The sequence below is a fragment of the Schizosaccharomyces octosporus genome (assembly GCF_000150505.1).
Source record: "Schizosaccharomyces octosporus yFS286 unplaced genomic scaffold supercont6.1, whole genome shotgun sequence".
Taxonomy (NCBI): Eukaryota; Fungi; Ascomycota; class Schizosaccharomycetes; order Schizosaccharomycetales; family Schizosaccharomycetaceae; genus Schizosaccharomyces; species Schizosaccharomyces octosporus.
In genome coordinates this window covers 3,390,034-3,416,034 of record NW_013185619.1, presented here as the reverse complement: position 1 = coordinate 3,416,034, position 26,001 = coordinate 3,390,034, and the positions used below count along the sequence as shown (strand labels likewise).

Here is a 26,001-nt window from a genome sequence, read left to right as displayed (position 1 = left end):
TAGATTTTTCATTGCCATGATCATCATAATTCTTCGTTTCTAGTTTCAGGAAACATCACAACAGTTAACGTATTTAAGAGGGAATAAAAAACATGCTTATTGCGGTAATCACTATCCACCAAACTTGCAAGTTTAACAGGTGCAACCAATGAAGGCAATATAGGGAGCTTAGCATAAGCTTCAAGTGCAGCTTGTTTTGTAACAATCATATCCATACTTGAAGATGAGTCTCGTTTGTGTGTATCGGCTGGAGTCGAAAATGTTCGATTACGCGTAGCTTTCGGTGATAAAGACTCCTTTGACATACTCTGCAACTGTGTAGGAACAAGAGATAGTAAATTATGGCGCGTTCTAGTGGAAGATTGGCTTGGAGATGTCGAGAAAACTGGAGTAGACGTTACTGTTGATAGAGCTATAGAAGCATTGTTGTCAGGAGAAATAGTATCCATGAAAGACATTGGTTTTCTTCTCTCAGGAGAAAGCATTGGTTGCTGATGGCCGGCACCTTCAGAACGAATATATTTCGTAGACAATTCATGTAGACTTTTTGACGCAACCGACTGTCTGCGTTCCTTTCGTGAGACGTTGGCAATAGATGGTTGACTTTGTCTTCGAAAATCTTTACCCATGGTTGGCGACATATGTTGCGCAGAAGCACCCTTCTTTTCGGCTTCAGATATTTCGTTTAGTACGAAAGCAGACCAGCGTTCAGAAGCCCCCTTGTCATATAATTCTGTTGCGATGAAAAAACAAGTTAATATACCAAAAAAGAAGGTGGATAGCAGTACAATCCACGGGTAGAAAAGAGTTGTAAAAACCAGCCGCTTTGTTTCGTCAAAGGGAATTTGACTGACTTGTTTCGAGAAAAGCTGGAAATAAAATCGAAACCAAGAAGTAGAATAATAAGGAAGGGTTCTGGTGGTGGAGATGATCTTTATTGCTCGTACAACCCAGCAAGAAAAACGCTGAAGAGAGAGCCTCCAAGAAGTTGTAGAGGGGCGTAGCAAAGCATTTGAAAGTAAAAGGATGCCTCCATATATTTTTTCATGATCAGAGAAGTTTTGAATAGCTTTGTAAACTTGAGTAGCCAAGGCTTCCCTCAATATAACATACTCAATTTCACTTTTAGCATTGACGGCAGGCAACAGATGACGGCAAATATCTTCCATTATTAGACGACAATAAATAAGTTCGTTTTCTTCTCGATCTAAAGCTATATGAGGATGCAAATTATGATAAATTCTGTCAACGTTCAAAACTTGTCCTTGAGGAATCACAGTTCGCTGCTGTGCTTCTTCCACATTTTTGACATGTTCCGTTAACAAGAAGGGAATCTCATGAAACAAAATGTTCGCCAGATCTTGACGGGACAAGCGCTTATCAAGTTCATAAATTACTGCGTTGCCAACCTGTTCACATTGTGAAGGGAAAAGCGTGTCCTTACTGATTAAAGAATACCAAGAATATACGTATTTTTCCAAAATTTTGGAAAATATCGGGTCGAGAAGAACCGATAGCTTCGACATTGCATTCTACGTTTTTTGATAATCTGATTAAAACCGAAACCCCAAATTTGATTATAGCATAAATGTTTGCAATAGTTTTATGAGAAAAACATAAATCCTGGTTGTTTGTAGGATACTTTTAGACGGTTGAGTTGCATATGGTGGTGCACGTATGTTCGGTTGAAATGTCAAGAATTATTACAACACACTTGAATAGTAGTGAGGAAATCTTTCTTCTCGAAAGAATAAATGACAGAAACACTGTCTCATGGAAAATAGAAATTAAAAGCTGTTTATGTAGAACAATTTTTTTCTAGCAGATGATTTCTTAGAATACGTAGGTTAGAGAGAGATCATTAGGTGTCCAAGTAGCAAAGCTTTGCGAAAAACGAAAAGACAAAAAATAGGAAATGACCTCTGTACTCCATTGTGTTTTATGGTACACAAGATGGAAAAGCTGTTGTCCTGCACTGACCTGTGAGTTGAATAAGAATTTCAATACAAAGCAAATAGTTACTTCGTTTGATTATTAGCTAATATTATTGTATTCAAATAAGTAAAGAAGAATAAGAATTATCGTACGAATGTGTTTATTCCTGGGGATTCATCGCATGAGTAAAAGAATGAGGGCCGCATTGTAGTTTAACAGCACAAATTCTATACCACGAAATAACTTATAAAGTTTCAGACCATTTAAATATCGAAAAATCCTCGTATATTGGCATATGATATCTTGTTGAATTCAATATAGAATGAAATCAAAGTACCCATGAGGAAAAGCGAGAAAGAGTTCACACATTCAGTTGAGTTAAGAGTATAATAGAAAGACAGATCAAGAGAAATTATTTCATAGCAATTGTTTAAAAAAAAAGGGCATCACAAATCACTTTGTGATACAATCAAGGAAATTCAAATTCCATCCAACCGAAGCAAATGATATTCCATTGCTTCATGGTATATAATACTTACTAAAGCGATACTGTATTGAGGGTGGGATATAGAGTGGGAATGACAAAGGGGTAATCAAGAAGCATGTATGTAGTTCCAGCGAGAATTCAGTGAGCAGGGGAGGGTAAAGTAAAAGAGAACAAGTTCATCTCAACGCATAGACATCAACCTGTTTGAACTCTTTGGTTTAAGAGGTTGTTTATGAGTACTAGATGAGTGTGGTGACACCTTCGTAGAGATCTTGTAAGGATGAAAACCATGCGAGGGAGTCAAGGGCTAGAAAATACAAGTTAGCAACTGTCCGGATGCGTTAAAGCTTACCTTTTTCATCTTCTTTAAGGGCTCGTTGGTTCCTTTGCCGGAAGTGGATGAAGGAGGAGGGACCATCTCAATGCTCAATTCCTGTAGAGGACGGCGCATTAAAGGACGCTGTACTCGATAGGCAGCAGGAGAGGAGGAATCTAATTCCTTTTTGGCGAAAAAGGGAACCTCATTTTCTTTGTTGTCTGAATTCAGCATGTCGGCTTTAGATTCAGATGGAGGTAATACAAACTTAGTTAAGACAACGTCGCCTGTCTTCTCTTCAAGAAACAATACGTTCTTTAAAACAGAGTTGGAAAGAGTTGGTGTACCAGAGGCGTTGGCTGGTCCTTTTGTTTATAGGGGAAGAGAGAGTTTCAAAAGGATCTTTGAGTAAACAAACTAAAAATCAACAAATACTAAACCAAGAAAACAAAAACAAACAAATCCAAAAGAATCCGACGCAGCAGAACTGCAAGAAACCAAAAATGCCCAAAAAGAGAAACAAAGAGAAGTGAGAATAGATATCCAAGGAAATTTAAATAAGTAAGTTACTGTGCAACAAAGTAACAAGCTTAAAAAATTCCAATGAACTGCATAAGAAATATATAAAACAAGATCAAAATCAGGTTAAATTTAAATATTTTGTTTTGATGCTTTCTTCTCTATGAATTTACACACAGGCATACAATATGCTACAAGTACTTGAGTTACTGTTACATCAGTCATCTAAAAGATGAAAAAGAAGGGAGATAGGGTTCGATATACACACACTTTTATTAATATTTATGCACAGTAGAGTAGAGTGTAAAGGAGAATGAAACTAGGCTGGAACAAGAATTATAGTGTATAGAAAACTAAATGCTTTTTAGAGACGTGAACGTGCTTTTAGGCATAGTCGGAGCTCGTAAGGTACAAGGGTGCATACCCATTTTCTTAGAATTTTTGGAAGGAGAAGAGCTCATGAAGCACATATAGTTAGAAAGTCAAGAAGATATACAATAGACACTTCACGATAGAACGAACAAAAGAAATGTTGTAAACAAAAAGGGTTTGTTTGTCGCTATCATTGATTCCATTCATAATTATAGACATCGAACTTCAGTTGCTTACCACTCCATCAAGAAAATACATGGATTATGAAAACCGGACCGATTGATTAAGAATATACAGAATAAGAAAAAGAATGTCAAAGGGATGGAGAAGGAATGGAGAAGGACACAAGGAGGATCCGCTAATTAAAGGGTAGAGTGTGTCTTTTATCAACAACAACTATGATCATTGAAATTCAAACAAGGGTTTGTGATCACCAAAACATATTGTGAGAGAACCAAACGCAACCAAAGAATATTATCAAGACGTAATTCATTCGTAGATGCACGGTACCTAGGAGGAGACAGGTATCGGAAAGTTTGGGTGACGCCTTTGGCTTGAAAATAAAGGAACAAAAGTTATAGGAAAAGAAGAGGAGAGTGAAATTCAACTTAAGCCATCTTTTCGCTCTCGTCATCGGCAAACATACGTCTACGGTTGGCCTCGCTGGGACTAAGACCCTCCAAACTCCATGGGAAGACTGCACGAGGCACGCTGAAGAAGGAGTTTTCAACCGTAGCAATACCTGCCAGAGCATTGTAAAAGGCAAAGGCAGCACACGCAAGACCAAAACCACCACCGACGCGAATTAAAGGAGTATCGGGAGCGCCGCCACTTGTTTTGAAATAGCCAGCAGCCAAAAGGAGAAAGGTTACGTCAAGTGTAGCAAACAAACAAAAGAAAGCGAGGGTAGAACGTATGGTACATAGGGTGATGAGCATAGTAAACAAAAACCAACATATTAGAAAGAGACCGACAGCGTAATTAAACTCGTCAAGGTCCGTATATGAATTTGCAATATGGAACCATGGAATAAATATCGCACCATACGAAAGCCAGAAACAACCATAACTACCGAATACGGCACCACCGAAAGTGTTACCAGAAGCCATTTCCCACATGGATACAAGAATTTGAGCAAGACCACCGTAGAACATTGCAGGAGCTACGATGATACGGGAGTTGGTGACGTGGCCAGCAGCAAGGTTGATGAGCGATAGAAGAAAGGTGGTGAAGGCGAAAGAGAAGAGACCAAAGGGACCAGGGTTAGCATTTTTGAAGAAACGAAGTCGATGGATACCGGGTTCAAAATCAGCACCGGAAGGACCAAAGAGTTTGTTTTGCTGACGTTGAAGCTCGGCAACTTGATTAGCTAGTTTTTCAGTCTGGTCGTAGATTGGTTCGGCACGGCTGGCATAAAAATGTTTAAGCTTCCGAGACTCTGAGTGTTTTGGGATGTGATAGGGCACATCCACAGTATTGGGAGTAACAGCACCGCTTGGCATAGCGTTGTGAAGTCCTTGAGAATTCGTGTCGAGAAATGTTGGATGAGTGGGTTGAGCACCTTCGGCGTGGTTAGCTTGAGTTGCATCGGCTGCATCGGCTCCTGTGGTGCCGGTGGTGAACGAAGGAGTAGCGCCGTCCTGGTATGAAGAAGGATTATAGCCATGTTGAAGAGGACTACCTACAGAAGTAGGGTTAGAAGGACTAGTGGGAGACATGATGATGATGCTGATTAGAAAACGGTAAGGATTTCGATTTCGACCTGGAATCACACAAGATGAAGCAAAGATGCGAAAATTTTATAGAAACACAGCACAACACAACACACAAAAATCGTAGTGTGGGAAACGAGTTGAGCAACACGGGGGAAACTAGGAAAACCTTTGGTTTTTCTGGTAACCAAGTTTCTTTTGTTTTTGTTTTCCAGATAGAAGATACAAAGAGAGCAAAACCTGGAAGAATGTACAATCGAGAAGAATGCACAAAAAGAAAACTTAAAAATTTAAAAAATAAAAGGATAAAAAAGTGTAGAACCGAGATTTAAAAACCGAGAGTTAAAAAAATATGAAAAAACACAAGTCCAATGCAAGTAAACTAAAGAAACTATTTCTTCTTTTTTCTTTTACAGACAACTAACAAATCGCAGAAAATTCAATCCTCTAGAAAACAATATAGACAGACGTCGTAGTAGTAGTACTAGTGAATGTACTAGGGCTAGACGACTATTAACAGTGAAGTAGTAGTTCTTTTTTTTTTTCGTAGTAGTAGTAGTAGTAGTACTAGTGGTAGTAGCAGTAGCAACAATACTAGTAATAAGTAGAAGTGTAGTAACTAGAAACAGGAAGTAATAGGTAAAGGAAAAGAACTATTGACAATCAAGGTAGAGAGACAATAGAGAAGAATATATATATATATATAGAAGGAAAAAGGAAAAGAAAAAAGCACAAAAACAAAACCGTTTCAAAGATGTGAAAACCCAGATTCTAATGGGGATCCAAGCCCTATATAAAAGTATGAAAAAGGGGGCAAACAAAATACACGCACCAACAAGATCTAGATTTAAGCTATTGTAACCCCACCCTTAAGAGAAAGCTTAATGATGCGAGCGTTCTAGATAGTTACGTAGCCAAGCTAAAGTGACAACCTTATAGAGTCCACTCAATTCGTTCTTGAATGATAGTAATTGGTGGAAAATGATTTGCATTTTGAATAAAGTTCTCAATGAGTTCATAGACAACCTAAACTTGAGTTGAGTCATTGGTAGATCCAATGATTTGGCCATGATATCATAGAAAAAGGTAAACAAACAAGTAAACGAAAGACAAACAAACAAGGCGTAGCAAAAAAAAAGAGAAAACAAATAAAAACTATAACTATATTTTGATTCAAATTTTAAAAAAAGGCTTTTTGTTTTGTTTGCTTTTTTTTCACGTTTTTTTGAATTTCGTTTGTTTACTCGTTCGCTTTCGTCTCTTGGGAAATGTAATTCTTCTGCTTCTTAGGTAACAGGCAAAAGCAACATCTCCACAATTGTAGGTATCATGAAGAAACACCGCTGAACAAACGAACATATGCGGTCATCCCTTGGACACGAGAGGTCAGACTTTGCCTCTGCGGAGTTATAAACGATATCCAATCAAAGTGCTTCTGGCGACTAAGGTTATCCAAAATATGGTAGGCGGAATAAGGTGAATCCGAGGCGCAAGGCTTATGAAACTTACAGAGGTAACAGAGTTTTGTGACTTGTTGCGACGTATTGACTTGTTGAAGATTTGGTTCAGCTTTTTGTATCATTTTTGTTGTATTTGTATTTGTTTTTTCTTTATGTTTTTCTTTTTCTTTTTCTTTTTTTTGGCTCTTGTTTTTGTACGCGTTTTTTCTCGTTCATGAATGTTTGTCGCGTTTTCATTTCCATTCTTTCTCCTTATAGCTCCTTACGTTTCCTTGTATCGTTTCAGACTGCATTATCAATTATACCGAATTTGTTAGAATGTACATAAATTGAATTGCGCACTCCTTCCACCTCCGTAAGTGTTTCTTTCTATTGCCCACTTTCCTACATGGACATTTTTCTTCTTGGTAGCTTACAGTGAAATAGGTATTGACAATTCGAATTGTTTCTTCCTTGTTTTTGCTTTTTCTGCTTCTTTTTTTTTTCGTCTTTTTGTACCAAAAAAAACCCTTTACTGGATTTATTTTTGGTACTTTAGTTTTTGTAACTCACTTTTTTGGTTCTTTTGAGGTTTTTCCTCTTTGGTTTGATTTTTACCCTTGTCTTGTCCTTTTTTTTGTTTTTTTTTTTTTGGTTTTATTGTTTTATTCAATTCAATTTCAATTTCAACTTCAATTCTATCTGGTCTCTGTTCTTTTTTTATCACTCAAGGATGCTCTCAACATGTGCTTAATCTCTCGTTTTGCCTCTTGTCATCATATACTTTCTAAAGTGAGATTCGTTTCTCCTACCTATCGTCCTTCCGCTTCTTCTTTTTCCACCAGCTCCCGTCTCTCTCAATCCACAAACTCTCCTTCTTCTACTTTTCTTCCCCAAAGCGCCTTTCCAAACGAACCGTTGGACGAACTTTTCGACTTTTTCATTGAAGATGAACACCCAAAAGCTTCTGTTCCCACGTACTATACCACCATCAAATCCAGACTGATGAGTCCCGTTGAACCTGAACACCTAGTTCGTATGCCTCTCCCAAAACCCGCCAAACGGTTTTTCCAAGAAGCTCTTAATCGTCATCCCCCTTCTTTGCTTCCAGAAGATCCAAGTCAACAAATTCTTTCCGCCGGTGCTCCCATTGAACTCGGAGTTCATCCTCCTCCAGAACATCCTGAACAATTCTTTTCCGATCTTCGTGAATCCCTTTCCCAGTCCGAACAAGAGACGACCGATCTTATCGCCTACCGTCATCAACTCCTCACCTGCCAATCAAGCTTCCAGCTCCATCAAACCTTTCAGAACCACTTTCTCCCTCGGCTCTCCAAAACTGACGCCTCCGCTTCTTCCGATACTTCTTCGTACTTTCCTCTTTCTCGAGCTCTTCGCGATTCTATGCTCATTGCCCGTCTCAATTTTTTAGATCCCCTCCTCGCCCATTCTTTCTTTTCCCATGTCAAACATACCAGTGTCTATGCTTATGTACAAGCTTGCACTACCCAGGTTTACAACCAAGCATTGTTATCCCTTTGGCAAGCTTCTCAAGATCCTTTTAATCTGCTTCGGCTTATCACTGAAATGGAAGCCAACGTTCTTCCCTTCGATTCCGAAACTCGAGAAGTGTTTCTTGCCATTCACCAACAAATCTCCTCTTGGCCTGCCCATGCCCTTCCTTCTACCTCTGCCCAACATTTGCAAAAGTTACAGAAATTCTTGCATACCGAGCTCATGTTGTAATTCCCCTTTCTCTTGCATGTACAGTGAATCTTTTCCCATCTATTGTATCTTTTCGTTCTTTTCAAAATTTTTTAATAAAATCTAGGTTCGCTCGTGGAGTGGAGCCTTTTAGTTTTCTTTCTATAGATACCCACATTGTTGTTGAATTTCTTTCTTGGTAAGACTGTTTCGCCCTCGTCACTGTCAACCGTGTTCTATTCGTAATTTATCTCTTCTTTTTCTTTACCAAGTATCTCTTTCATTTCCTTCTTGCTTTTCATACATATTTCTATTGGAAATAGTGATCTGTAGCGTATGTGAAATCTAACTTTCTATAAGCTCTTTCTAGTTCGCTAAATTCATTTTCTGGAGTCCTGACGGAGTAGTATGACTTTAACATATTCGCTGCAAAGTTTACATCTCACAGCTTACAAAGAGCTGTTGTCGATTTGTGGTAATTTTTAAAGGGATTCATTTATACAAAATTGCATTGTTTGTAGGTGATTTGTTTTTACGATTGTTGCGGGCTTAATAAATACTAGAACACCGCTTGTAGCAGCACTGGTTTAGCTATAGCATTCAGTGTGCTCTTTTTGCTTATTAGAAACGATACGGACCGTATCTACAAGCAGAGCCCGGATACAAGTCGTTTCCGGATTTAAACTCTCCAAGTTGTGCGCATAACTCTTTAATCGGTCGGAAACACCGTTGATACACATATACAGAATCATACAAGCACTTTCAATTAGATTATGACAAGCGGATTATCTCGGAGAAGGGTCGTTTCAGGCAACTCCATCGAAAATGATCAAGAAGCCAAAAATGTCGCATTGATTAAAAGCAAAGCGGCGCAGAGTCGTGACGACGATCACAAAATTGCTTTTGACCCGAAAGACCTTGAACAAGGTACTGAAAGTGAGAAACAACCCAAGGTAACTCTTATGGAGGAAGTGCTCCTTTTGGGTCTCAAGGACAAGCAGGGATACTTGTCTTTCTGGAATGATAGTATTTCTTATTCTCTTCGGGGATGTATTTTAATTGAGCTTGCTTTTCGTGGAAGATTACGCATGCAAAAAGATACAAATCGAAAGCGTTTCCCGTTGGCTGATCGCATGGTGGAACTTGTGGATGATAGATTGACAGGCGAGGTATTGCTCGATGAAGCTATCAAGATGATCCACTCGAGTGAGCCAATGTCCGTTACGTCTTGGATTGACCTCATGAGCGGTGAAACTTGGAATGTCATGAAAATTGGTTACCAACTGCGTCAAGTTCGTGAACGTCTTGCCAAAGGTTTGGTTGACAAAGGTATTCTCAGAACTGAAAAGAAAAATTTCTTACTTTTCGATATGCCCACTCATCCTATCGCAGACACTTCTATTAAGGAGGGTTTAAAGCGACGTGTTTTGTCCATGCTGACAGACCGTATCGTCGAGCTTGAAAACACAACTGCTTTTTCTGCCAATGTGCAATTTCGCTACTTGCGTACAATATGCCTTGTTTGCTCTGCCTATGCAGCTAATGTTTTGGAAAATGCTCTATTAGTCTTAGACTTCGAAAGACGTGATAGAGCCCTTGCACAAGTTGATGAACTATTGTCCGAATTCTCCCAATGGCCATTCCTCATTCATCCCTCAAATATCGGTGCAAACTTGGGTGAAGCTGTTGGGCAAGAATTGGAACCTTTATCTGAGGATCAGATGTTATCTATTGAAGTTGTCGCTGCTGTCTTGCAGGTATTCACTCATTTAGATTCCTTGCTTTAAATCCTCATCCTTTGTTTTCCTCGTTATTTAGCTTTTTATGTATTCTGGAAAAGCGGTGTTTTCGTGAGACTTTGTCATGTAAGCCTTATGTTTTGTGCTCACTTCTATTATTGAATTTGAATTTCCAACCAAACGTTGACTTCTCTTGCATTTTCTTCCTCTTTTTATATTGATTCAATGACCTTTTGAATTTATTATTCGGCTCTTTCTTTCTTTGCCTCTCCTTTCTCCTATTCTCTCTTTCATGTGGTCATTGAATTCAGCACTTCTTCGTTTCATCTTCCACCTATTCCTGCCGCCGAAGCCTCGTCTTTCTTCCTTATGTGCTTATGTACGTCAGTGAGCTATTCTCTGGATGATATGGTCTTTTTTGGAGAGTTGCAAATTATTATAACGATACATATGAGTGTAAGTTCTACTCCTTCGAAAGCCGATGTGTGTTTCCGTAATATTTCATTCTTTGTTATTTTTATTTGGAGCTTCTTACAACGTTAATAGAAATCTTTTTTAAAAGCCTTGAAAATGTTTAATCATTTTGTTACATTTATTTAGATTGCAACTATATACTTTTGGTTAATTACATACGAAATCACAGCCCAATCTATCTGTAAAGATGTAAAGATGTTTTGATTTCGTGAAAGATTTGTTTATCATTTAGTGAGCTGGTTTATAATTCGGTATTTTCTAAATCAATGATCTTAAGGAACAGGTCGTGTCGTCGAAAACCTGTCCTTTACCATTATTTCCTTAAACGCGTTAGGGAAATATCTGTTTTTAAATTTACATTTTTCTGTTTTCAAACAAACTGAAGCTCATTGAAGGACGCGGTTGGTGAATTCTAGAAACGTCAAATTGATCATAATTAAACGTAAACAAAATGTCGGAAAGAAAGGTCTTGAATAAATACATTCCACCGGACTATGATCCCTCAATCCCCCCTCCAAAAAAGAAGAAAAACCATGGGCCTAATGGAGGAAGAACGACCGTGCGTCTGATGTTGCCTTTCTCAATGAAATGCCATACGTGTGGTGAATACATTTACAAAGGAAAGAAGTTCAATGCTCGAAAAGAAAAGACTGGAGAAAAATACTTTTCGATTGATATTCTAAGGTTTTACATTCGGTGTACCCGATGTGCAGCAGAAATTACTTTTGTCACTGATCCTAAACATGCCGATTATGCCGCAGAAAGAGGTGCGTCTAGAAATTTTGAGCCTTGGAGAGAGGAAAAATTACAAGCCTATGAGGAGAGTGAATTAAATGAAAGTGGCGCTTTACCTGAAGAGGATGAAATGGAAAAATTAGAACAACGGACAATGGATACCAAGAGGCAAATGCAAATGAGTGATGCTCTTGATGATTTACGAGAGAGAAGCACAAAACGCTCAAGGGTAAATGTTGATGATGCCATCACATTGTTGCGCGATGATTCTTATGGCACAATGGACAACGACGAGCGTCTGCGGCAAGAGCAAGAAGAAAAAGAAATTGAAAAGGAAGCTCAGTCATTGTTTACTTCTCAAGATGGAGAGTTGGTTCGTAGGATTTCTCCCGATGAACCGAAAGAAGTTCCAAAAACAGTCGGGCGTGTTTCCCCAACATTGCCGACATCTCAGCTTCCAAAGTTTCAGGCCCCTAAACGAGCTGAAAGACGAAAAGTCGAGAAAAAGAAAGTTGTGGTCTAATTCATTTTTTACGTTTTTTATATTTATTTATTGTCTTTCTTTCGCCCTGTACTTTTAATTGAATTTTTGCGGCTGCACTTCTACTTTCTTTCTTATTCATTGTGATTCCGCGTTTCTCTTCCTGTTCAAGAACGTTACATTGCTAATCGTAATCATGTGTACGCCTATTACTTCTTAACGTTATTAACTCCTTCTTGGTCTCTTGTCATATTCGCCTGTAATTAGTCGTTTAAGTGGATACAAAAATAAAACTTTATAATATGTCGATATTTACTTTTTCTTTAATATTACGATGTTTGGTTGTTAGTATTTTATTATTTTCCTAGTTTTGAAGACATAAATTCATGCCATATAGCTGGTAACCAAAAGAAGTCTACACAGATAAAAATTATTTACAAAATTATTAATTTCAATATATGTATATGTAGTTTGTTTTTATAATCTTACTTCAGATTGCTCAAAATCGAATTTTCACCATTTACGCTGACCTATCTTAACTGCATAACTCAGAAGAGTAGCGGCAGCGACCGAACAGTGTTTTATCATTCTTTTTCAGAGAACCTGAGAATACCACTTAGAATAATTTAGAATTATATATACGGGAAAAAAAGGAATGACCTGGTGAATTCCAGCACTTGAAGTTTATATTTGATTACAAAAAAAAATTCTTTCCTTTTCATCAATGAGTCTACGCGGAATCGCTTTGGTTAAGAAACAATTTTTTTCTAAAAGCTTTTGCTCTACTACAATCAGATATAATGTGAAACCCGATGGCTTTCGTCGTTTTTGGAAAAACACATCCGTCTCCAATGAGGATGGAAAAACAGTTGTGAAATTGGATGGACGATCTTTAAAAACACCTAACGGCAAAGTATTGGAAATTCCTACTACTATGCAGCCTTTGGCTCATTTAGTCGCCCTTGAGTGGGATCGTTTGCCTACAAGTTCGATTCGTCCTCATATGCTTCCTGTTACATCGCTTTTCTCGAGAGCGATGGACGTATCAGAGATAGAAAGTGAAAGGGAAAAGGTTTTTGACCAAGTTTCAAAGTTTATTGATACTGATACCGTTTTGGTTTACGCACCTACTGAAGAGTATGAAGGAAAACTTCTCAAAGAACAGATAAAGAAGTGGCTTCCGTTAAAGAAGGCATTTGAAGAAAAGTTTGACGTTCAATTGAATCATCTAGATGGCGATTGTGGGCTCATCGCATGCAAACAATCTGCTGAAACGCATAATAAGATTCAGAAATGGTTGAGTTCATTAAATGCTTGGCAATTGGCCGCCTTCGAACGATGTGTTGCCTCAAGTAAAAGCTTTATTTTGTCAGCGCTACTACTTCAAGGCGAGTTATCAACTGAGGAAGTAGTTGAACTAACAAACTTGGAACTTTGCTTCCAAACGAATAAATGGGGTACTTTAGAAGATGGTATGTTCTAATTAACTATCCTTTACTTGACTGGCTTATTAACATAATATAGTACATGAAATGGATCACCATGATTTGAGACAAAAAGTTTCAAGTTCAGCACTAATTTTTCGATTTGCAAACACCCCCAACTAAATAATGATACAGAATTTTTTCTTTCAGATTGTTCTTCAGTTGCCTCTTTCATACAAAAAAAAGCTAGTAGAAAAATCCCTTGCGTAAACGCTATTTTGAGAATCTTAATAGAAATTAAATAGAAATTATTAAAAAGGATGAGCAAAGATTATATAATCAACATAAAGAAAAAGTACAAAATTTAGAAAAGATCGTTGAGCCCGCGTAACAATGTATCTATAGGAATCAAGATAGACCGGCATTTTTTAGTTTAGTTCGTAAAATTTCCAATTCCTGGTCTTTTAAAGCCATATGTTCTTTGGCTTCTCGAAGTTCTTTCTTGTACGGGTCAACATAACATTGCAACTCTAACTGAACGAACGAAAGTAGCTCACGTAGTTTCTCTAATCTGACAAGATGAGGGCATGTCGCATCATCGTGTGCTAAACTTTCCTCCAGGGTAGTCTCCATGAAACTTCTAAACGGAGAAGCATTGAAAGACAGCCCAGTTTCCGATGCGGCATCCTCTCTGGATATGGGTTCTCCTTGAATAGAATTTTTAACGGATGGTTGGTTGCTCCAGCAAGCTCCATCATTCTTTTTGGGTAATTCTTGTTTGATGGAACTTTTAGAAGGGGAAGGTGAATCTTTTGGTAATCCCGGACGAGACGGCGTGCGAAAGCTATTAAATGTTCGGTCTATAGATCTTGGTAACGAAAGATTTTCAAAATTGGATTTTTCATGATGGTTGTGATTTTTAGGAGTTATTTGATTCGCATTAATTGCCATTAAGGGAATACCTCTCTTCGAGGGAGATGTGGGAGCAAGGAATCTAGTTGGACTTTTTGTTGGACTCGAATATTTGTATTTAGATGATGGAAGCCATTCCTCAAAGCAGCTGCTCATGGGGGTTTTTGTTTTGGAGGGACTTCCCGCGGGAGCATCTTTTTGTGAAAGAGAAGAAGAGGCAGGACGTTGGAATTCTTTATCATTCAGGATATTGTTATTTTCGGATATAGACTCGTCTATGCTTAAATGAATGGAATGCATGGATTCTTGATTCAACTCAAAGAGTGCCTCTTGAAGACGCTGTTGATGAGAGTCATTGAATCCTCGTAAAGAACCATTTCCTGATTGCAATTTAGTAGGTGTAGAGGATCCCATGGGCATATCTTCCTCTACACATTCGTATTCTATTAAAAAGACTGTATTAGCAAGCTTTTCTGATACCACAACGAAATCTCAACCTACCTAAAGGGTCTCTTGGAAAATCAGAAACAAATGGAAACGACATTATATTTAAAATAACACACAATTACGATTTTGGCCTAAGTGGAATCCGTCAAACGGTAAGCCTCCAAAAAAGAAGAAAAAAATAAAGAAAAAAACAAAATCTGTGATTAGCAATCAAATCAGTTGCTGATACAAGCTACGCAGAAGGAACAGAGAATTTAATTACTCAACAAAATTATGTTGGTTTTTTGTTTAAGTCTGTTTGTTTACAGTAGAATCTCAAGAAACTAGTACTTCGCAGATGTTCGCACATAGCGATCACCTTGGGCGTTCTTAGTAAATAAACAATGAAAAATTTTTGAAAAACCAAAGGTTTGATTTATTAAAATTGTTGATAAGTAGTAAAGGAAGAACCTATTAAAATACTAATGGTACTATGCCCCAGATATTCAAAAGAGCATATAGATGAATTAAACTGAAAGCATCGAAGGATCCTTTATGTACCCGACCGTAAAACACGTAGCTCAAGATCAAAACAAGCCTCAGAATATTAATTGTTCTCTTACTTTTATAAAAAAATAGAAAAATACGCAGGTCTGTTGCCAATTGATTTTTGCTAGATCTTACAGTGACATTTTGCTAGCATTGCTCTATGAAGTCCATTAGACAGGAAATCGAAATATGGAAGAACCAACAATTATCAATTTTACTGGATTTTACCATTATTGAAACAAATAGAGTCAATGCATTTGCTTTTCTATCCTGAATAAACTGAACTTCGAGTGGTCGAAAGATTGACTATTTAGAGGGCAAGGGCTTAAGAGCTCATCCTTGCAACATGTTTTCTCCAACAATAGAGACTATATGGAAATAACTCACATTGCTTTCGGTTTTCTTTTCACTTCATCACTTTACGATTTATTTTAAACATTAGTATATATTTAAACATTTTTTCACGTTCATCAACAAAGCTTCTGTAGCTCAGTCGGTGGTAGCGTCCCTCTCATATTCTGAAAGGGGAAGGTCGTGAGTTCGAGCCTCACCAGGAGCATTCTTTTTTCTAATTCCAAACATGTTGTTTTAGGTAAAAAAACAAAACATTATTTATCTGATGCTAAATGAGTTTTTGCTTTCTTACTTGACACTCATGAAATTATATACCCAAGTCTCCAATATCTCATAATGATAACCAATTTTTATTAAAAACAACTATTAGCAATTCCAAAAAAGGATTTTATTACTCATCATAAGCACCAAAAAAAGGGAAAAGAAGAATTTAAGACACTGTTTAGATATCAAACAAAGTTCACAAACTTCAGAGCTCATGCTTTCACTTTGATACCACAGGAAATATAAAGAAGACAAATTAAACATTGGTATAAACTTTGCATCAACTGTTGAACGTAAGCAATTAATTTTTAATTTTGTTTGAAGAAAAATTTGGATCATATCGATAGCGATTAGCAATCCATCGAGAACGTGGAATTACTAGAGTGCATATAACTGCAAATATAGAGACGGCTCCGGTAATGACAATGGCATAATTAAAGTTAGAACCAGTGACAGGATAAGAATAAGGGGAAATGTTGATAATGAATACAAACGTATTATAAAGAAGTGAAACCACCATGAAAGGTTTGCTAAAGACTCCTAAAGACCACTTGCCTTTTGGAAATTTATCACGGGTAATGAACAGGCGACCAAAAGCTAAAAGAGCATAGCAAGCAAAGCTAGGTGCACCAGCAGCGGAAACAAGGGAAGAGAATGCAACGGAACTGGGCAAGATGGTACAAAGAAGCAAAGCCGAAACAATGAAAATCACAGTAATAGCATTTTTCGGTTGTCCTCCTTTACTAACCTGGCTTATCCAACCTGAAAAAGGCAAGACGCCATCCCGAGCGACACCGAAAACCAAACGACTACAAGCCAAGACACCAATTACAGCATTTAAGAACAATTCAAAGATAATAATCACATTCATAACGACATGACCACCACGTCCCAATACATAGGAGTAAAAGTTGACAAATGGTTGAGGTGAAGCGGTATTGTACATAATGTTGTTGAAGGTATCCAACGGAGGGCAGCAGAACAAAAAGAGGATGGTAAGACTAAAAGCAACGACGGAAGATGTAAGGGCGGAAAAGAAAATTCCTCTAGCAGCTTTATTTGAAGCATCCTTGGTTTCTTCAGCAATGTGTCCTGAAGCATCATAGCCAACAATAACACCGGCAGATGCAAAATAAGCTAGACACCATTGCCAGCCTTTAGGAACTAGCTTAGACAAATTGGTGTCGACATTTCCATTTGAATCATAAACTTCCTTGCTATATCCAGCTTGATCGTATATTGTTTCTGTAAATACCCACTTGGCAGACTGGAATCCATGGCTTTTTTTGGAGGTAGCGATGGGAAGCCAGACTAGATTCAGAATATAATCGACAAAAATGAGAATCATAGAAAGTTTGAAAATCCACTTATAGTACCGTGGCGGAACCTGGTTGAGAAGAATGACGAATACCAAAACAACCTCAGCAACTATCCATTGCACTGCACGAAATTTCACGTTCGAATCATCGGTCGACCAATTGTTTCCGAAAGTACTAACTTCGCCAAATATAAAGTTCACACAAGACTGAGCCGTTGAAGCAACAAATGTTGTCCATGCAGTCGTCGACCACCAAGCAACGAGGAAGCTGAAAAACCGCCCAAGCTTTGGTCCTCCTGCTTCAGCGGCCCAAAGGTAAACTGAACCAGATGTAGGCAGAGCAGAGCAAAACTCTGCTAACGAAGCAGCGGTAATTGTAGAGCACACGCCGGTGATTAGCATACTCACCCAGTATGCAGCTGGTCCACCAAACGTGACACCATAACTGAATGTTAGACGAACTCCACTAACGACATCCATGGCAGCAAAACTAGCGGCAAAGCTTTCAAAAAACTTAAAAGTCCGGTGAAGCACTGGCTTATAGCCCATACTTCTTATCAGCGCCTCGTCGCTGTCGGCGTCTGAAGAAAACCCATCTGTCTGCTCATGTTTTCCATCATTCGTTTCATGAATTACTTTGACTTTTTCATTTTCGTTTGAGAAAATGCTAGAATTCGAAGTATTAGATCTTTGCGGCACAAAAGTATCCCCTTCTGTAGGTAGATCAGCCTTTGGAACGTTCGACATCACTTGGAATTGCTCTTAAAAAACAAATATACAGTTTTATAAGAAAAATTCGGCAACCTTTTGTTGTTCAAACTATGCACAGAACCGACCGTTACAAAACCAAGCGCCAAAGCAACAACCAAACGCTCTTTTTATGTGGAAAATTATCTCCTAAAAAAGGAAATTCACCAAGGAAATAATTGAACTATTTATACGCGACTTCTAGGCCATTTAAACACTTTTTTATATATATGTGATCTACGGGTACCTGCAAGCGACAGATATATAGCAGTTTTCCTTATTGCCATCTGTTATCATACTAAGAAGTTGACAGGTAACAACGTTGTTTGTTTTCTACTCCAATTATGACAGAGTCGTCCGCTTGGTATTATAGTGTTTTTCATGAAATCAGTAGCAAAAGGGTTTAAACATGCAAAGGAGTTTATACAACATAATAAAAGTACTTTTCTTATAGTTTTTCTTTTGTAAAAAATTTGATAGAAAGACTCTGCATCAGCATATTCATTTGTTTACTACAAATCGGGCTTTCCCTTTTCAAAAAATCATCATGATTGTGAGTAGACTAGTAGCATAAAAATTAAATCAAGATCTTTGTTATTTTTGGAAGCTATCCTTATATTTAGGACTTGAAATTTATCCAAATGGCAAGTCCTAACTACAAATATTTTATTTTGTTGATGATCAAAAAGAATCTAATTTCCCTGGAGTCTGTTCACAAAATGCATTCACGGTCGATCACTTTTGAAGTATTCAAAATAACTATGTTGATTTGATTATTGAAATCAGTAAGAATTCTTTTCATTGGAAAACGAATTCAGACTCGAGCACAAAAATAGAATGCTAATATGACACTTTAGTCGAAAGGAATTTGCATAGAGACAAGAAACCCCAGCTTGCCTATTAGATAGAAAATAAACCCGTAGAATACAAATAAACTTTAATTTCTTCTCTCAATGGAAAACGTCGCCGGTTATGACTAAAATATCCTTTATTTCGTAAATCCTACTTAGTAGTATCTGTGTTTGGTGGATATTTAATTGGATTATGAGCGACAGAAAAGGATAGGAGTACACAAGGAAGAAAAAGGGAATATCGGAATTTATGTGAGATGACATTTTGAGTACAATAGTTCTTTCTCTGCTGGAATGCAACCTGGAGATCATAAAAGAAGCTCGTTTTCGGAAACAGCTATTTGGCAAAAGATTATAGTACACAACTGGCTTAATCAAATTCGTCCATCAGTTTTAATCCTGAATCGACATGAGAAGTACTTATGTACATTTCTCCTGTAATGCAATATCCTTACCGTTCTGCAGGACCTGTCACTAGGATTTATTTTCGAGTCTTGAACGGGGCTCAAACAGATAGTCCTTGGAATCAAATTACCTACTCTCTGTGCAAAATACTACCTTCGGTACTAACCATGCTCGTGGGTTAGCTATTCTCTACCATCATCCTTTCTTGGTAATTCTTCCATAGGAATAGAATCCATTTCGATTTCGACAACAATGGGATTGAAATAGGCGTAAATTACAATAAAGCAAACAAAAGCAAGGATTGAGACGGTAAAAATCGTGAAAGATGCGAAACCATCACGAAAACCAATATTACGAATATTCTCAGTACTGACATAATTAACTTCGTCTTTATGAAAAAAATAGATAATAGAAGATATAACCACAACAATTGAATGTAAATACAATGAACATCCCCAGGTAATTGACAAACCTTCATTTCTTTCACGTAGACGTTTCCAAAGACATCTATTATAATTCTCTTCGGGATTAAGGGAAATTTCAGATGATAAAGGAACCGTTTCCTCTACCGTTTCTTTATAACTCATCTTAAATATCTATTTCATATGCTGATGTTGGTGGTGAATTTGAGCGGGTATGAATGCGTCAGATATAAGTAACCGTATTCCTTCCTTTGCGACTTTCTTACCACGCTGAGTTTTCTGATAAGAAAAGTCGTAAAGGAAGTTCATTGATCCAACATGTTTAAGCCAAGAATTGTAGTCAATTATTGGAGACCTGAAGACGATTCGTACGAACGGATCAATCAAGCCATTATAGAGAACAACACAGCGTTGTTTATCGTGAATTGTTGTACTTTACTTGTTTGTCTTGTAATTATCTGTCTTGCTGCAACAAAAATTACCATGGGAAAGTAGACTTGGTCAATCATTTATATTTAGCTTCTACTCCTTTGTTTATTGTGATGACAACATGTTATTTTTACATGCGAGCTAAAAGCTTAAGTTCTAGAGTACCAAGAAAAGAAAGAGAGAAACGACTATCGAAGGGAGAACCCTTCGAACTTCCCGGCTCAGACATGTCAGGTCAGGCTTTACCTGAATACACTGAAAGAAACGAACACTAAATACGACAAACAACAGGAAGACATACATATAAATATCGTTAGGTTAATGATGAACGATAAATGTCTGGGCCAACAAATTTCCTACTTTATGATGAAAACGTACTTGGAATCCGTCATAAAAGTTAGTGTAATAAACTCTCATTAGAGACATCGTATGGTAAATCGCTGCAACCGAAGATATACTTCTTGAAATCTTTTTCTTTCAATTCGACTCAATACGAATATGATGGTCCCATACAATTTTTGTGGCTTAACTGATGAATTCTGTATCCCTCCTATCAGAAGGAGAATAGGGCTACAAAATGCCAATTGAGCTAGTTTGCCTGAATACAACTACCTGAAATCAGGTAGAGATACCTTGTTGGAGACGCATGTCAGACGTCTTGCTTAGAGTAATGGAAACTTCTTTCTACTTAACATTCATCAACTGCTAATTCATAAAAGTTCGGACTTCGAAGCAACACCTTGAAAATATCAGTATATCATATTATTTTGCTACCTCAAAATTTGAAAGCAGACAAAAGGTTTGTAAGTATCGCTTCAGTATATATATTCATTGAGTTATAATATCTACTTTTACATATATACCTATAAATCAAGGATTTTGTGAGAAAACCATGGTTCATTCAAAAGGTAAGACATTCTCGTTTGTCGTTACTCCAGACGGTCTTGGCTTGGCTTAGAACTTCTACACAAAAGAAAGCATGTTTAAACCAACTGTCTGTCTTCCTTATAACCCAAGTTCTTCTCAAATATATACTCCAAACACTATTTTTCAAAGTACATACGAACTAAGAAATTTAACAGATCGATACTCAATTACGACTTTCCGAATATGAAGACATATTTACTAACATTTACAACATTAAGGCTGACCTACACAATTCGCCTACTTATTTACTCTACTCCATTACCTTGACTCTCAATAAGTAACCTTAGAAGGAATAATGCAATTTCTTAATCTATTATTAAAAAGAATTAGACAAAAGATGCCAACGCATAGCAAAAATTTATCAACTTGTTACCCTCAGTTGATGAGAAAACAGCTATGCGGTTTTAGAAACATTACCATAAGCATAAATCGTTTCATTACCGGTTAACCATGTTGAAGGTTAACAACCAACCTTTTATTTTCTTTTTTCTTTCCTTATTAAGTATACATGATCATGCCTACTTGGATATCAACACCGTTAGGCTAACCCTTAAGCATTCTCGTTACGAGCCATACGGGTAGCGACAATCATGTTCTCCAAGTCAGCGGTGGTCTCGGGCCAGCCTCGAGTCTTCAAACCACAGTCAGGGTTAATCCAAAGACGGTCTTTAGGAACAGACTTAACAAGAGCATCAATACGCTCCTTGAATTCCTCAACAGGAGGAACACGAGGAGAGTGAATGTCGAAAAGACCAGGTCCAATACAAGACTTGTAGTTGCTAAGAACAGACATCAATTTCATATCAGACTTGGAATTCTCGATGGAAACAACATCAGCATCCAATCCTTGAATAGCATCAAAGATATCATTAAAGTCAGAATAACAGAAATGAGAGTGAATTTGAGTGTCATCCTTAACACCACCAGTAGCCAAACGGAAAGCCTTGACAGCGTAATCGACATACTGAGACCAGTCAGCACGACGAAGGGGAAGACCCTCACGCAAAGCGGGTTCATCACATTGAATGACACGAACGCCAGCCTTTTCGAGGTCCAAAACTTCGTCTCTCAAACCGAGAGCAATTTGTTGAGCTTGAACAGATTCTTCCACATCGTCACGAGGGAAGGACCATCTCAAAATGGTGATGGGGGCGGTAAGCATACCCTTCATAGGCTTGGAAGTGATGGATTGAGCAAAAGCAGACTCCTTGACAGTCATGGGGCCAGGACGGGAAACGTCACCAACGATGATAGGAGGACGGACACAGCGAGATCCGTAAGATTGGACCCATCCGTTAACAGTGAAAACGAAGCCTTCCATCTTTTCACCAAAGTATTGAACCATATCGTTACGTTCGGGTTCACCATGGACCAAGACATCAAGACCAATGTTCTCTTGGAACTTGACAACGTCGGTAATCTCCTTGCGGATGAAAGCATCATATTCTTCAGCAGAAATCGAGCCCTTAACATACTTGTTTCTGGTAACACGAATCTCCTTAGTTTGAGGGAAAGAACCAATAGTGGTTGTGGGGAATTGAGGGAGCTTGAGAGATTCTTGTTGAAGAGCGTAACGCTTTTCGAAGGGAGTAGCACGGGTGTGCATTTCGGGAGTAACAGCAGCTTGACGGTCACGAACAGCCTTAACGTTAGTGATGGGAGATTCGGCACGAGCCTTAGCATCGGCAGCATTAGCTTCAAGTTCTTCACGAACGGAAGCGGGACCCTCATTAACAGCCTTGGTCAAGATGGCTAATTCAGCACACTTCTCGACGGCAAAAGCGAACCAGCGCTTGATTTCAGGCTTCAATTGGTCTTCTCCAGTGAGAGAGTGAGGGATGTGGAGAATGCTAGAAGAAGAAGCGACGATAACACGTTCACTGCCAATGGCGGCAATGGCCTTTTCGATAACGGCAACAGCCTTTTGGAAATCAGTTTTCCAAATGTTACGACCAGAAACAATACCAACAGAAAGGATTTGCTTGTCATCGAGAATGGAAAGAGCAGCATCCAAGTTTTCAGGAGCACGGCAAACATCGACGTGAATACCGGCAACAGGAAGACCCTTCAAGACTTCGATGTTATCCTTCAAGGGACCAAAGTAGGTAGTCAAAATGAGCTTAGCACCACCTTGAGCAAGAGTCTCGTAGGTTGACTTGTAGCTGTCAAGAACCTCCTTAGACAAATCGAGAGCAAGGATGGGCTCGTCAATTTGAACGGATTCAGCACCAGCTTCAACAAGCTTCTTCAAGAGCTCAACGTAGACAGCAGTAAGTTTGGGCAAAAGCTCAATGGGCTTGACAGAGGATTCCTTGGTAGCCTTAGCAAGGTACAAGAAAGTGACTGGACCGACCAAAACAGGACGGGTTTGAATGTTAGCTTGCTTAGCCTCAAGGAACTCATCGACAGCCTTAGTAGAGTTCAACTTGAACTCGGTCTTGTCAGAAACTTCGGGTCTCAAAAAGTGGTAGTTTGAATCGAACCACTTGACCATTTCCTGAGAGGGAACATCGACAGCAGGCTTGCCATCAATGGCGGGGCGTTGCATACCACGACCCATGGCGAAATAGGTATCCAATGGACTTAAATCATACTTAAGGTAACGCTCAGGGATAGCGTTGAAAGTGAAGGAATGGTCCATAATTTGATCGTAGAAAGAGAAGTCATTAGAAGGAACAATGTCAACACCTTGATCCTTTTGAAGCTTCCAATGATCCAAACGCAAGTTCTTAGCGGAAGTTTGCAACTCCTCGGCAGAGATCTTACCACTCCAGTAGGCTTCAGTAGCCTTTTTTAATTCACGGTTCTTACCGATACGGGGGAAACCCAAGACAGCAGATTGAACCATACTGAATGTTTTTATGTGAAAAAAGATTTAAGTACTAGTAGATGTATGAAATGATTAATGAGTCTATAGCAGATCACTAATCCGGATATAACAATTAGGGTATATTTTTTTCAGGACAAAAAAAATATATTATTAAAAATGAAATGAACAGAAAAGGAAAAGAAACTTCTTCCTGAGGGAACGAAGAGAATTTGCTTTACCTTTGATGCGTGTCGTGCAGGACAAGTGAGGATGGGTTGATCTGACCTTATATATGTCCGATGACCCCAGCCCCCACAATCACTACACTATAAAAGCCAGTCACTTCCACTATCGAAAGAAGAAGGGATTGGATTAGATCAAATATATCACGAATTCATCTTGAGATGGTGTGAGTTTGATCTGTTTCAAGGTATATTCACTGTTTACAAGATCTTCAATTTTCAAAGCATGCATGATTATTTAAGTCAATTAAGATAGCAAGACATTCTAAGTCATCAGTAGTTGTCAAATGTTGTATAGCGATTATTTGAATTTATTTAAAACTTATGTTGTTGGTGTGTTTCCATTTGTGCTATTTGTAAATGCTCCTCATGGAAAACTAGCTCAACCAACGGTTTGGTTCTCTAAAGGCTATGTACCTGGTCGTCTTGGCTGGATACTTATGGAATTAGTAGCTCCCGTTACTTTTCTATATGCGTTACAGCAGAGAAACCATTCTCTGGCTCCTGGGTTTGTAGGGGATCTATCCTTTCATGATTTAGACCCATTTCGTAAAGTATTGAGTCTTATGTTTTTGATTCATTATGCCAATCGTGCTATTGTGAGTCCACTTATCTTTGCTCCTCATGTTTCTCCCATGCATTGGACTGTATTTGTTTCTGCGATCTTATTTAACTTTTTGAATGGAATGTCCATCGGTTTATATTTGCTTCAAGCCACAGTACAGCGTCATCCAATCTCTTTGCCTTGGTTCATTTTAGGTGGATGTTTATGGCTTTTCGGTTGGATTGGCAATATATATCATGACAATATACTTTACGACCTTCGACGACCGTCAGTTTCTAAGGACGAGCGAACCAATTCAACACCTTCGACTATTCTACCATCCAATTCTAGTGATGAGGAGGTCGTTTCGTCTTTTCAATCGCACTATAAGATTCCTTACGGTGGTCTATTTACCTATGTTTCTTGCCCCAATTATTTCTGTGAATGGCTTGAGTGGTTTGGCTGTTATTTGGCTGCCGGTATGCAAGCCGAACCCATTTGGTGGTTTTTTTTGGCTGAGGTTCTTCTAATGCTTCCACGTGCCTATAAAATCCACTCTTGGTACCGTTCCCATTTCTCGCGGTACCCTCAAGACCGCCTTGCAGTGATCCCTTTTCTGTTTTAAAGCTCTTACTGCTTGATGAGTCTCGATATTTTTCTTCGTTTTGTAATTTTATTTTCTCATGGTCTGTAACGATTTGGACAGAATTACAATTTTCTTCTTCTTCTTCTTCTTCTTTTTGTTTTTTTTTTTTTTATTTTTATTTTTATTTTTTCAAGTTTCTTGCAAATCTGTTCTAGACTACTCCCTTTCTCTCCTAGACTGATTGGATTATTGTGTAAGCATAAAATCTTTGCATTCTGGAGGGGAATAGCTGTTGCTTGTCTTTGCTTTTGCTTTTTTTTTTTTTTTTTTAAATTCTGGTTTTGGATTGCTAAAGGAAGCAAAGATTGCTCTTCAGTACAAGACCTGCGATAATCTACGCGAGACAAACCAGATATCTCATATATTTTGCAACAGTTTCAAACAACTATGGCTGCTTTTTGGTATTCCTTTTCCTTTTCCTTTTCCCTTTTACTTTTATATTTATTTTTTTACAAGCTCTGCTCGAAAAAAATATAAAGACATACCCATACGTTTTTGAAGCTTCTTTGATTCTTCTTCAAGTGCTATGTATGATATGATGTCTTGACGATACACAACTGGTTGCAACTCCAGTATGAGTTTGTTTAATTTAAGCTATTTATTATGAATCTTTTAGATAATTGTAACCAAATATGCATATGTATATCCATAATCTCTACTTATTGAATAAGTAGAAGTATAAGTTAGAACCCATTTACCGAGAAGCAACATAGCTTTGATAATTAGAGATACGAGAACATAGCGTATTTTCGAATAAATTTTAACGTATCAGATTTACGCACCACAAGAACCGCGGAACCTCGATAATAGGAGTATATG

General features: G+C 38.1%; 13 protein-coding genes and 1 non-coding gene across 14 annotated transcripts; 6 read left to right on the top strand and 8 right to left on the bottom strand.

Moving 5' to 3' along the window:
* Positions 1-23: 23 nt before the first annotated feature.
* Positions 24-1,526, bottom strand: SOCG_02349 (PXA domain-containing protein Pxa1; the record flags this gene model as incomplete). The annotated part of the gene is made up of 2 exons (XM_013160842.1): positions 24-1,207; positions 1,445-1,526. 2 exons carry the CDS (start codon positions 1,524-1,526, stop codon positions 24-26), a joined length of 1,266 nt encoding a protein of 421 aa, XP_013016296.1.
* A 1,077-nt stretch (positions 1,527-2,603) lies between these two features.
* Positions 2,604-2,972, bottom strand: SOCG_02348 (meiosis II protein Mes1; the record flags this gene model as incomplete). The annotated part of the gene is made up of 2 exons (XM_013160841.1): positions 2,604-2,729; positions 2,775-2,972. 2 exons carry the CDS (start codon positions 2,970-2,972, stop codon positions 2,604-2,606), a joined length of 324 nt encoding a protein of 107 aa, XP_013016295.1.
* Positions 2,973-3,506: 534 nt separating this feature from the next.
* SOCG_02347 (acetate transporter) lies at positions 3,507-6,151 on the bottom strand. Its single transcript, XM_013160840.1, has one exon. It carries the CDS (start codon positions 5,345-5,347, stop codon positions 4,238-4,240), a length of 1,110 nt encoding a protein of 369 aa, XP_013016294.1. The 5' UTR covers positions 5,348-6,151; the 3' UTR covers positions 3,507-4,237.
* A 517-nt stretch (positions 6,152-6,668) lies between these two features.
* SOCG_02346 (uncharacterized protein) lies at positions 6,669-7,074 on the bottom strand (the record flags this gene model as incomplete). The annotated part of the gene is made up of 1 exon (XM_013160839.1): positions 6,669-7,074. The coding sequence occupies exon 1, from the start codon at positions 6,921-6,923 to the stop codon at positions 6,669-6,671; it is 255 nt and encodes an 84-aa protein (XP_013016293.1). The 5' UTR covers positions 6,924-7,074.
* Positions 7,075-7,184: 110 nt separating this feature from the next.
* On the top strand, positions 7,185-8,859 carry SOCG_02345 (translation protein). The gene has a single exon (XM_013160838.1). It carries the CDS (start codon positions 7,525-7,527, stop codon positions 8,524-8,526), a length of 1,002 nt encoding a protein of 333 aa, XP_013016292.1. The 5' UTR covers positions 7,185-7,524; the 3' UTR covers positions 8,527-8,859.
* Positions 8,794-10,938, top strand: SOCG_02344 (phosphoprotein 3 family protein). Its single transcript, XM_013160837.1, has one exon. The coding sequence runs from the start codon at positions 9,258-9,260 to the stop codon at positions 10,269-10,271; it is 1,014 nt and encodes a 337-aa protein (XP_013016291.1). The 5' UTR covers positions 8,794-9,257; the 3' UTR covers positions 10,272-10,938.
* On the top strand, positions 10,881-12,388 carry SOCG_02343 (splicing factor). The gene has a single exon (XM_013160836.1). The coding sequence runs from the start codon at positions 11,149-11,151 to the stop codon at positions 11,953-11,955; it is 807 nt and encodes a 268-aa protein (XP_013016290.1). The 5' UTR covers positions 10,881-11,148; the 3' UTR covers positions 11,956-12,388.
* SOCG_02342 (F1-ATPase chaperone Atp12) lies at positions 12,330-13,676 on the top strand. Its single transcript, XM_013160835.1, has 2 exons — positions 12,330-13,385; positions 13,438-13,676. Exons 1-2 carry the CDS (start codon positions 12,638-12,640, stop codon positions 13,518-13,520), a joined length of 831 nt encoding a protein of 276 aa, XP_013016289.1. The 5' UTR covers positions 12,330-12,637; the 3' UTR covers positions 13,521-13,676.
* SOCG_02341 (uncharacterized protein) lies at positions 13,368-15,033 on the bottom strand. Its single transcript, XM_013160834.1, has 2 exons — positions 14,751-15,033; positions 13,368-14,692 (listed from the first exon to the last, which is right to left on the bottom strand). The coding sequence occupies exons 1-2, from the start codon at positions 14,791-14,793 to the stop codon at positions 13,746-13,748; spliced, it is 990 nt and encodes a 329-aa protein (XP_013016288.1). The 5' UTR covers positions 14,794-15,033; the 3' UTR covers positions 13,368-13,745.
* Positions 15,034-15,702: 669 nt separating this feature from the next.
* SOCG_16196 lies at positions 15,703-15,783 on the top strand. The gene has a single exon. It is a non-coding gene; the product is annotated as a tRNA-Met (tRNA).
* A 110-nt stretch (positions 15,784-15,893) lies between these two features.
* Positions 15,894-18,166, bottom strand: SOCG_02340 (thiamine transporter Thi9). The gene has a single exon (XM_013160833.1). It carries the CDS (start codon positions 17,905-17,907, stop codon positions 16,144-16,146), a length of 1,764 nt encoding a protein of 587 aa, XP_013016287.1. The 5' UTR covers positions 17,908-18,166; the 3' UTR covers positions 15,894-16,143.
* A 1,179-nt stretch (positions 18,167-19,345) lies between these two features.
* Positions 19,346-19,750, bottom strand: SOCG_02339 (uncharacterized protein; the record flags this gene model as incomplete). The annotated part of the gene is made up of 1 exon (XM_013160832.1): positions 19,346-19,750. The coding sequence occupies one exon, from the start codon at positions 19,748-19,750 to the stop codon at positions 19,346-19,348; it is 405 nt and encodes a 134-aa protein (XP_013016286.1).
* A 1,410-nt stretch (positions 19,751-21,160) lies between these two features.
* SOCG_02338 (homocysteine methyltransferase) lies at positions 21,161-24,061 on the bottom strand. Its single transcript, XM_013160831.1, has one exon. The coding sequence runs from the start codon at positions 23,787-23,789 to the stop codon at positions 21,492-21,494; it is 2,298 nt and encodes a 765-aa protein (XP_013016285.1). The 5' UTR covers positions 23,790-24,061; the 3' UTR covers positions 21,161-21,491.
* A 23-nt stretch (positions 24,062-24,084) lies between these two features.
* Positions 24,085-25,960, top strand: SOCG_02337 (steroid reductase). The gene has a single exon (XM_013160830.1). It carries the CDS (start codon positions 24,280-24,282, stop codon positions 25,159-25,161), a length of 882 nt encoding a protein of 293 aa, XP_013016284.1. The 5' UTR covers positions 24,085-24,279; the 3' UTR covers positions 25,162-25,960.
* The last annotated feature ends 41 nt before the right edge of the window (positions 25,961-26,001 follow it).

Coding starts and splice junctions, on each gene's coding strand:
- SOCG_02338 (XM_013160831.1), bottom strand. CDS start 23,789: ATGGTTCAATCTGCTGTCTTGGGTTTCCCCCGTATCGGTAAGAACCGT.
- SOCG_02345 (XM_013160838.1), top strand. CDS start 7,525: ATGTGCTTAATCTCTCGTTTTGCCTCTTGTCATCATATACTTTCTAAA.
- SOCG_02342 (XM_013160835.1), top strand. CDS start 12,638: ATGAGTCTACGCGGAATCGCTTTGGTTAAGAAACAATTTTTTTCTAAA. Junction 13,386..13,437: donor ATGGGGTACTTTAGAAGATG/GTATGTTCTAAT, acceptor AACATAATATAG/TACATGAAATGGATCACCAT.
- SOCG_02340 (XM_013160833.1), bottom strand. CDS start 17,907: ATGTCGAACGTTCCAAAGGCTGATCTACCTACAGAAGGGGATACTTTT.
- SOCG_02347 (XM_013160840.1), bottom strand. CDS start 5,347: ATGTCTCCCACTAGTCCTTCTAACCCTACTTCTGTAGGTAGTCCTCTT.
- SOCG_02343 (XM_013160836.1), top strand. CDS start 11,149: ATGTCGGAAAGAAAGGTCTTGAATAAATACATTCCACCGGACTATGAT.
- SOCG_02341 (XM_013160834.1), bottom strand. CDS start 14,793: ATGTCGTTTCCATTTGTTTCTGATTTTCCAAGAGACCCTTTAG. Junction 14,693..14,750: donor TTTTCCAAGAGACCCTTTAG/GTAGGTTGAGAT, acceptor TCTTTTTAATAG/AATACGAATGTGTAGAGGAA.
- SOCG_02337 (XM_013160830.1), top strand. CDS start 24,280: ATGTTGTATAGCGATTATTTGAATTTATTTAAAACTTATGTTGTTGGT.
- SOCG_02344 (XM_013160837.1), top strand. CDS start 9,258: ATGACAAGCGGATTATCTCGGAGAAGGGTCGTTTCAGGCAACTCCATC.